The following is a 9,881-nucleotide window of genomic DNA, read 5'->3' as shown; positions in this document are numbered from 1 at the left end:
ATGTTCTGGTGTATAATATTTTAAACAACTGTATTTCTTGGGTTGTATGTTGTAATAAAGGGTAGATTATAGGATGTATATGGAGCGTTTTGCGTAGTTCTTGGATATTTATTGCTTTGGCACGTTCAATTCCGTTGTCTATTAGCTTTAATAGATATTACTTTTTAAATAGTATTTGTTTTAGTTTCTGGAGATTTTGTTGCGAGTTTCAGGGTTTAAGACAATTGTGTAGATTCTTCTTGCTAAATTAAAGGGAATATTATTCTTCGTGTGTTTGGGATGGCATGAGAACAGTAAGTATTGTTTATAATCTGTTTGTTTGTAGTAAATGTCTACTTCAATCTCTTTTGATGATTAGTATATTCAAGGATGGTTGTTGAGTTTTACTGTATTCCATGGTGAAGTTGATATTATTGTTTATGCTGTTGACTAAATTTTTGAAATCTATAAGTTGTTCAAATGTGTGCGTTCATAGGATTAGGCAGTCATTTAGGCAGCGTTTCCAGTTTTCTAGTGGATATTTATGGAAGTTCAAGCCCTATTTGAATTTAGACTGTTCATATATCTGGACATCCATGTAAGCCATGACTAGATTGGCGTAAGTTGGAGCAACTTTTGTAACCATTGCAGTTCCAGATATTTGTTTGTAAATATTGCCGTCGAAGTAAAAAAAGTTGTTTCGAGGATAAACTTCAATCCTTCAGTGATGAAACTTTTTTCAGTTCTGTCTGGAATTTCATGAACGAATTACACAAGCCAGAAATTTATTGCCTCTAGTCCATATTGGTGTGGGATTGTAGTATAGAGGTTTACCACATCAAGATATATAATAGCGGTATCATTGTTTATGGATCTTGGGAGGTGTTTTAACAGGTCCAGATCGTCCTTTAAAAGACTTGGTATGTATTGGGAGACTCAACATCTCCCCAGCCGACCTCACAGCCCTTCGATCCCTCCGACGCCGCACTGACATCATTATAAAACCGGCCGATAGGGGTGGAGCCATGGTGGTATGGCGCGCGAACCTCTACAAGGCCGAAGCTCTCCGCCAACTTCAAGACACCTCCTTCTACCGCTTCTCTTCCTTCTCACATCCATGATACCAACCACGCGCTTCGTTTGTTCAACTCTTTCTCCTTCCCTCCTGGCTCTTCTAAGCTTCTTTTCACCCTCGACATTCAGAACCTCTACACAGTGATCCCTCACGACGAGGGGCTGCGTGTACTTAAACATTTCCTTGACGTACGACCCAACCCACAACCCGACACCTCCACACTCGTTCGTCTGGCCGAACTTGTCCTTTCACTCAACTGCTTCTCGTTCGCGGGTGATTTCTACCAGTAAATCTCGGGAATGGCCATGGGAACGAGAATGGGCCCCAACTATGCGAACCTGTTCGTTGGTTATGTTGAGGCACAAATATTCTCAAGTTTCACTGGTCCTACTCTCGAACTATATGATGACAGTATCGGTGCCATCTCACTCTCCCACGAATATCTTGACTCGTTCCTCTCTTTTGTCAAATCCTTCCATCCTGCCCTCCACTTCTCCTGCACTATCTCTGACATCTCTGTCCCCTTTCTTGACATTTCGGTCAGCATTCATCCCTGCACTCTTACCACCTCCATCCACTACAAACACACAGACTACACTCTTATCTCAACTTCTCCTCCTCCCACCCTAAACACACCAAGCTTTCCATCCCCTATTCCCAATTCCTCCGTCTACACAGGCTCTGTAGTGACAACCATGACTTTGAGACTCAGTCTCAACTCATGGCTCGCCACTTCATCCTACGGGGATATCCCTTCACTACCATCTACACCGCCCTTCCCAGAGCACGTTCTGTGGACCGTGCATCTGCTCTCTCCACCCGAACCTACCCTGCCGTCTCCCGCCTCCCTTTTCCCCTCACCTACCATCCCAATACCCTACCTCTTCAACGCACCATTCTCCGAGCTTTCCGGCGCCTCCAGTCCGACCCCTCCACCTCACACATCTTCTCTGACCGACCCTTCTCATCCTTCAAACGAGTCCACAATCTATGAGACCTCTTGGTCCACAGCTTCTTCCCCAGCCCAACCTCCCAACCTGGCTCGTTCCCTTGCTACCGCCCACGCTGCCGCACTTGCCCTTACCTCTCCAACACCACCCTACTCACCGGCACCCATCCTCGACCCTATCGCATCACCGACTCCTTCACCTGCACTTCTACCAACATCATCTATTGCATCTCCTGCTCTCTCTGCCATTCTCTGTACATCGGACAAACGGGGCACCGCCTGGCCGACCGATTCGCGGAACACCTCCGGCCATTCACCTTTGCAATGACACCCCGGTGTCATGCCATTTCCGCTCTACCGGTCACTCCTCGCAGCAACAACTGTCCGTGTTTGGATTGTCCTTGCACAGGGGCCATCCGGACTCCCGCTTACGCTGTGAACAGGGATTAATCTTCTCTCTTCGCTCCTTTGTGCCACATAGGCTCAACTCTCCTCCCCTCTTCATCTAACCCCTCCCCTTGCCTCTCTACCCCTCCCCTCCCTCCTACTTCCTCCCACACACCTCTCCTCTCCTGCTCCGACTCCTACTTCTCTTCACCCCTACTCTTTCTCTCTTCTCTCTTACTCTCTCTCCCTTACTCTGTTTCTCCCTTCTCTCTTTCTCCCTCCTCTCATACCCACCTTCCCCTCCTCTCATACCCACCTTCCCCGTCCTCCTTCATCGTCAACCCTCCCTCATAGCCCATCCCACCCCTACACACTCCTATCTCACCTTCCCATTCGTTCCCATTCGTTCCCATTCGTTCCCATTCCTTCCCATCCCACCTCATCCCACCCCATTCCATCCCTTACACCCACCACAGCCTCTGCCTACCCAATACCCCTACCTCTACCCCCACCCGTAGCCTAACCCACACCCCACCCGTAGCCTAACCCCCACTCTCGCTTCCTCCACCTCCCAACATCCTCACATCACACCACGCTACACCATATCACACATCACATCACTTCACAACACACCACCACGCACACACCAGCACTGACCAATTCACATACCCACATTTTCACACCTTCACACCTACATACACACATGCATACGTTAAGATCACCAGCATTCTCTCACACACACGCACCTTCGTTTTGAGATCACTACTTCTTTGTTATCTCCCTTCTTCTTAACTCTCCTGTGTGATCCTTCTGTCCGGCATTCGCCATGATAGATCGCAGAGCACTACACATATATTTTTTCTCTCCTTGTTTCTCTCCTTGTTTCTTTCTGTGTTCCTTTCTGTTGAAGAGCGTAGGCTCGAAACGTTAAAGACTTTCTCTATTCCCGAGCGTTATACTAATACATCCATTTGTTTTTACACCACCTGTCTTCGTCTGTTGTTTTTTCGTGAATTCTCCTATATATATATATATATATATATATATATATATATATATATATATATATACATATATGTATGTGCGTATGTGTGAGTGTATGTGTGAGTGTACGTGCGTGTGTGTATGTACAAGCACATGCACATATGTATATTCATATATACATACGTACATACGTACACACACGCGCACACACACGCACACACGCACATACACACACATAGAGAGTTAGTGAAAAGAGAGATTCTATAGATTGTGAAGCTTACCAATTGCTAGTTTGGTCAAGGATATTTCTTTAAGTCGTCTGACCATACAGAGGGATAGTTAGTGAGGGATAGGGAGAAAGAGATGGAAAAAAGAAGACTGCAGATAGATAGATGTATAGATAGATAGATAGAGATGGATGGATAGATAGATAGATAGATAAAGAGAGAGAGAGAGAGAGAGAGAGAGAGAGAGAGAGAGAGAGAGAGAGAGAGAGAGAGAGAGAGAGAGAGAGAGATGTAGAGATAAGAGGCGGGAAAGAGTTAGAGAGAGATGTAGACTAATAAGGATTACAGCCAAATGACGAACAGCAGTGGGCCTTCAATAAGTGATGATACCACCGGAAAGGTGATATGGATATCATAATTAAAAGATATCGAAGGTGATCAGGAAAAATGAACAAAAATAACTGTTATATTCCTGAATAAAACACACGTTTCTGAGCCAAAATGTGAGTCAGACATGTTTTTGTACAGTTGACACATTAAATTGTAGTATTTTGTGTAATTTGAATAGGTTATTTACTCCAAACGCTGTATAACATCCTTCATACAATCTTAATAGCATTTTGTCGGAACAGGGCATGTTTTACAAAGTTGCATTCAATTATATAAAGAATAATGAAGCACGAAAGATTTTCAGATTTTTTAAATTCTATCTTTATGCGTATATAGACATCTGAAGTAAGACACGGAAAATTAGAATTGTATTTATACAAAATGAATGGCAGAGTTGTTTTAGACTCCATTCTTTATAATAAAAATGTGATAAAAGTATTTAAAACGTCAAGAAAGGTACTATTAGGTGGTTTTTAAAGGAATGTGTAGAAGATATCTTTTAAATATTTTAAGTTAAAAATGTTGCGTAAATAGTTGTAATTACAACTTGGATAGCTAGATTGTGTCGTTTAATTTCTTTTGTATCAGATAAGCTTTCAAAGAAAAATAAATTCCTTGTAGCTTACTGGCTATATGCAGACCTCTAGCGATGAGGATAAATGCGATGATATTAAAACATAAAATAATCATTACAGGGATTGCAAACAACAACAGCAGACTTTTTCCATTTGTAATCCAGCAAATAGCATTTTCATATTCTGGAGATAGTAGTATCAGTGAAGCTGTTACTATTACAAGTGGACAGACCCAAGCACATAAGCAATGCAAAAAAAGTCTCTTGGTACCTTTTACTTTACTTCAATGTTGTCTAAGTTCTGAGAAAGTGTACTAGGCATCAAATGACATGACATTCATCCAGATTAAATTCATACAAGTTTTGCGTAACGGCAAAACTGCGGAGTTAATTAACAGATCTATTTGTACGTATATCTATTGAAGTTGTTTTATGAGCAGAAGTCAAATCAACAGATTCTTTTGCCGGCAATTTTGTAAATATTTTTAAATTCTGGAGGATATTGCGACGGACAGACTTTGTTGATAGAAATGATACACAAATAAATAATCCAACGAATGAGTTTAAAATACAAAATAATAGAGAAAATTCTTCAATTGTTGTAAACGTATACAGAAATGCGAATATCCATGTTAGTCCCATGATAAAGAATAATTTTACGCAAATGATGAAGTCCGGTTTGTTGTGTTTTGATAAATATTTCGAAGAAAGTTTACTTGCCAAATAGAGCCCTCTAGCAGTGAGGGTAAAAGCTATGATATTAAAACATAAAATAATCATTACGGGGATTGCAAAAAACCATAGCAAACTTTTTTCATTTGTAATCCAGCAAATAACATTTTCGTATTCCGGAGAAAGTCCGTGATTTCCAGGTGTGTACTCGAATATCAGTGAAATAGTTACTATTACAAGTGGACAGATCCAAGCGTATAAAGAATACAATACAAATCTCTTGGTATACTTTCCTGTACTGCGAAGTTGTGTAAGTCCTGAGAAAGTGTGCAAGGCATCAAATGACATGACATTCATCCAGAAGAAAGTCGCTAGAAAGAAATAATGCAACATCACAGCTAAAGATTTATTTACACAGCACTGTAGATTTAGTGACTTGTGATGAGATAAGAAAGAGAAGCTCAGCTACAAACAGTGCTGATGAAAGACTAATGAGTAATTTACCTGGTAATGTACGGAGATCAGGTATACAGAGATAGACAATAATAGTGCTTGCTAGAGCTGGAATAGAGATCACTAGTCCCACTAATGTGATATAGCTCTCAGCTACGGAATATTTTGATATACCATTGATACTTGATATATTATTGGTACCATTGTTTACACAGATACTTATTATACCTTGAGAATCACGAATGAATTCTGATTGGTTCAGCAAACGTTGGGTATTATTTAAGTAGAGACGACCATCATTAGTGATGTAATACTCAGATTCATTTAATCTTGTTGATGTACAGTTTAGTGGAGGATGGTAGATAACTTGTCGACACTGATTGGTATTCATATCGTAGACAGCCTGTTTTGAACAGGATGGCAACTGTAGAACAGTTACAGTTAATGCATCTCTTATCTCTAAAAAATTGGTATGATAATTGAAAAGGATTGTTAGTGAGTTAAATATAGGTGTTTTAGTCTTTCTTATATACAATACTCTACATTGGACTTCAGAAATCCCGTTACACGTGGCACAGTCTCTATTTTTGTAAAACTTATTATATACATATTTCTTATTATATGATATATATTTCTTATCTACATATATTAATGCCATTGGCTCAGTCTCACATGCCATTCTTTCTTCGGTATTATTGTAATCTTGAGGACAACTCGAAAAATATGGGATACAAGAATGCAAATAATGTTTAAATTTCTTCGCCGGAGCCTTTACAATTCGCATACATCTATTATTAACATAATTTGATAAATTTTCAAGGCTTACATTAGAGCTTAAATTACACTTATACACAATATTCCAAAGAATGAATTCCTCTCCATGACAGAGAGCGCAATATAGGTTCCTATAGAGTCTTTTACTTGTTTTACCAAAAGCAGGTATATTTTGTAGTTGGTCATCGGAGTCAGGATTTTCACAGCTGTTTACATATTCTGTAACATCATGATTAAGTGGACAACAATCAAACTGATAATAATAGGAACCATTAGCCTTTCTGCAACTATAATATATCGATGGAAAGTGTTTTTTGTGATCAGAAGTGGTGTTCTGATCCATGTCAGAACAACATTCATTGTAGATGTAGCAGTCCGGGCGACACGAACAACGTTCAGTTATGCCATGTGTGGCAGGATCAGAACACAAAGCTGGGCTACAGTTGTTGAAGAATTGTGCAAGTGATACATCATTTGAGAAGATTATAAGAGAAAGCACAAGCAACTGAAATGATGTTACCATTTTAAAAGATATAGTAAACAATGTAATGACTGATCCTAAAAGTCCTGGTTATATATTGACAATTATTTGTAATTCTAAATATATTTGTATTTCAAAAGTATTTGTTTTGAGAAATGCAAGTAATTATTACTTTAGTCATAAAAATGTAATTATCTTGCTGTTCTCATGCTGCATGTATATCTTGGCACTGTTCATTAGTACTATTAACGTCAGATGTATTCAATCCGTCTTGTGGTTTTGGTTGTATAAATTCGCTAATATTTAAAAGGACCTTTGTTCCTAAATGGAATGATGAATTAGTTTCAAATTTATTTTGGTTGGTAGTTGAAATATATCAATATGAAACGTTGAAAGTTAGCGCACTGGCTATCTGGTGATATATATATATATATATATATATATATATATATATATATATATATATATATATGCTTATATATGTGTGTACTTGAGAAATGTTCAGGTATCTGTAGAGAAAAAAAACCCATTTAATAACTCACATTGTTCTGATCGATCTCACACACGCACGCACAAACACACACGCGTACACCCACATTCATACACACACATACACACATATGTACGTGTGTGTGTGTGGGTGAGAAAATATATATGCATATGCGTAGGTATATGTGTGTGTATATATATATATATATATATATATATATATATATATATATATATATATGTTTGTGTTTCCACACACAATCAAATATGTATAGTAACACACACACATGCATAATGTACATATGCACACTTGCACTGATTCCGGCACACGTACACATAAAAATGCACGTAAAAACAATTCATTTCTTCATAATATATTTTACAATTTTGCCTTGTGAACATAAGTTATCAATAAGTTTCAGTGTTTTGTTTACTTTCAAAGGTTATAATGAAATATTCTTTATATTTGTCTTATACATAAAGAGAATGTCAAGTATTTAGTTCTTTGTACATAGATAGAAATAGTTAATTTCAAAGCTGTTATGAGGTTATAATCTTGAAATGTAATCTAAAATTATTGCTGAGCTTGCGGTGTATGAAAGGCTCTTTCGATGAGCCTAACTTGATTTGCCAGAATATTCAATTTATAGCAAAATATGTTAGTAAAAGATACAATGAAGATGAATGCAAGAGAAAGGTCAAAATCTTCGGTTTCTTAATTGAATACTCACGTAAATGATTTGGAGATTTTATCTGGTGAAATGACACCTTACTAATCCATAGATTACGGAGTTTATTAATTGATTAACGTTTAGGTGGCAAGATTAAGCTTGGGGTTTCAAACAAAGAAGGCCTATAAAATATGTGATGAAGATTAAAAATAAAACAACATGTATAAAAATTCTAGAGCATCATGCTTGACAGTGTGTATACAGTTGGTACGATACATAGATGTGGATTTCAATTTAATGCTATCTCAATTGCGTATGTTGAATTTTATTTCAGTCCTGCAAGCTCGAGCAATATCAGTGAAAATTTTCTTCACTGTTTCCTATACAACGAGGCACGAATTTTGTTTAAGCAGGTAAGAGTCGTGTGCATAGCATTGCCAAACCTGTATAAAGGCGAAACGCGACCGTCGTTCTCGTTAGTCACTGTAGCGACGATGTCTGTTTCTCTCCTATAAATAATGTGCGTTAACATAATTCAATATATTGTTCTAGTTCTTTCCAAATTTCCTAAAATTGAAATTGCTGCGAAGAAACCTGCTTGCTTACATACATGTATACACACATACATGCAGACATATATATATATATATATATATATATATACATACATACGTACATACACACATACATATTCTTTCTACTATAGGCACAAGGCCTGAAATTTTGGTGAGGTGGGTAATCGATTACATCGATCCAAGTGCTAAACTGGTACTTATTTTATCGATCCCGCAAGAATGAATGGTAGTTGCCCATGCATACCAGCCTCCCCTCTCCACGCTACCGATGCTATCCAAGGTGGATACAGCTTGGTACCAGTGACATTGCAACTCATTTCTTCAGCTGAGTGACCTGGAGCAACGTGAAATAAAGTGTCTTGCTCAAGGACACAATACAGCCCATATTTTTGTTATTGTCACACTGCCCTCTGCGCATGCATGCTTATAGTTGGTACTATTGTGGTCACATAATCAAAGTTTGAGCCTGATCGCGCCATTTTTCTTTTTGGCTTTACTGTGTAAGCATGGCCGCTTCACTAGCAATGTGCACCAAAGAACAAAGAGCAGTGATCCGAGAGATGGTAATGGTGAACCGGTTCACCATTACCATCTCTCGAGCTAAGTGAATCTTCTCTTCAGTGGTGGAGGTTGTTGGGCGCCCTGTGCCCTCTTCCTGCGTCACGCTTATCCGGCCACTTTTAAACTTTTCGATCCGCTCATACACACTTCTACGTGGTAGTGCACGAAAGCTGCCGTGAATTAGCTCCAAGAAGCCATCGCCTCTAGCTAGCTATGTGACACACGAAACCTGTGTCCTTTATAACCTTCGAACAGGGGAGGTCAGCAGTGTCCCCCTGCTGGTTTGGCATCTGCAGACTAGTTTCAGGGTGTTGCCCCTTGTCAATGCAGAGCAGCCAAGCCCTAGCCAGGCGGCGCTGCTGACTGTCTGTTCGAAAGTTATTTATCTAATTTCAGTGGAATCTATCCACTGGTTTTCAGAAATAGAGTTATTAATATTTCTAAGTCTCTCTAAAGGAGACTACGACAGCGGTACTGGAAATTAATAGTTATCGCCAAGCCAACATGGCAGTCCCAAAATTAGGACGAAAGCTGCCGTGAATTAGCTCCAAGAAGCCATCGCCTCTAGCTAGCTATATATATATATATATATATATATATATATATATATATATATATATATATATATATATATATATAT

At 38.9% G+C, this 9,881-nt stretch overlaps 1 protein-coding gene across 1 annotated transcript; it reads right to left on the bottom strand.

The window, feature by feature from the left end:
- Window positions 1-4,952: 4,952 nt before the first annotated feature.
- On the bottom strand, window positions 4,953-6,987 carry LOC149134214 (uncharacterized). The gene is given in 2 exon segments (XM_089357817.1): window positions 4,953-5,648; window positions 5,650-6,987. Coding segments are annotated over 2 exon segments (2,034 nt in total).
- Window positions 6,988-9,881: the final 2,894 nt, after the last annotated feature.

This window comes from Octopus bimaculoides, chromosome 9 (genome assembly GCF_046866305.1).
Source record: "Octopus bimaculoides isolate indiv1 chromosome 9, ASM4686630v1, whole genome shotgun sequence".
Classification (NCBI taxonomy): Eukaryota; Metazoa; Mollusca; class Cephalopoda; order Octopoda; family Octopodidae; genus Octopus; species Octopus bimaculoides.
This window is presented reverse-complemented; position numbering and strand designations above follow the sequence as displayed.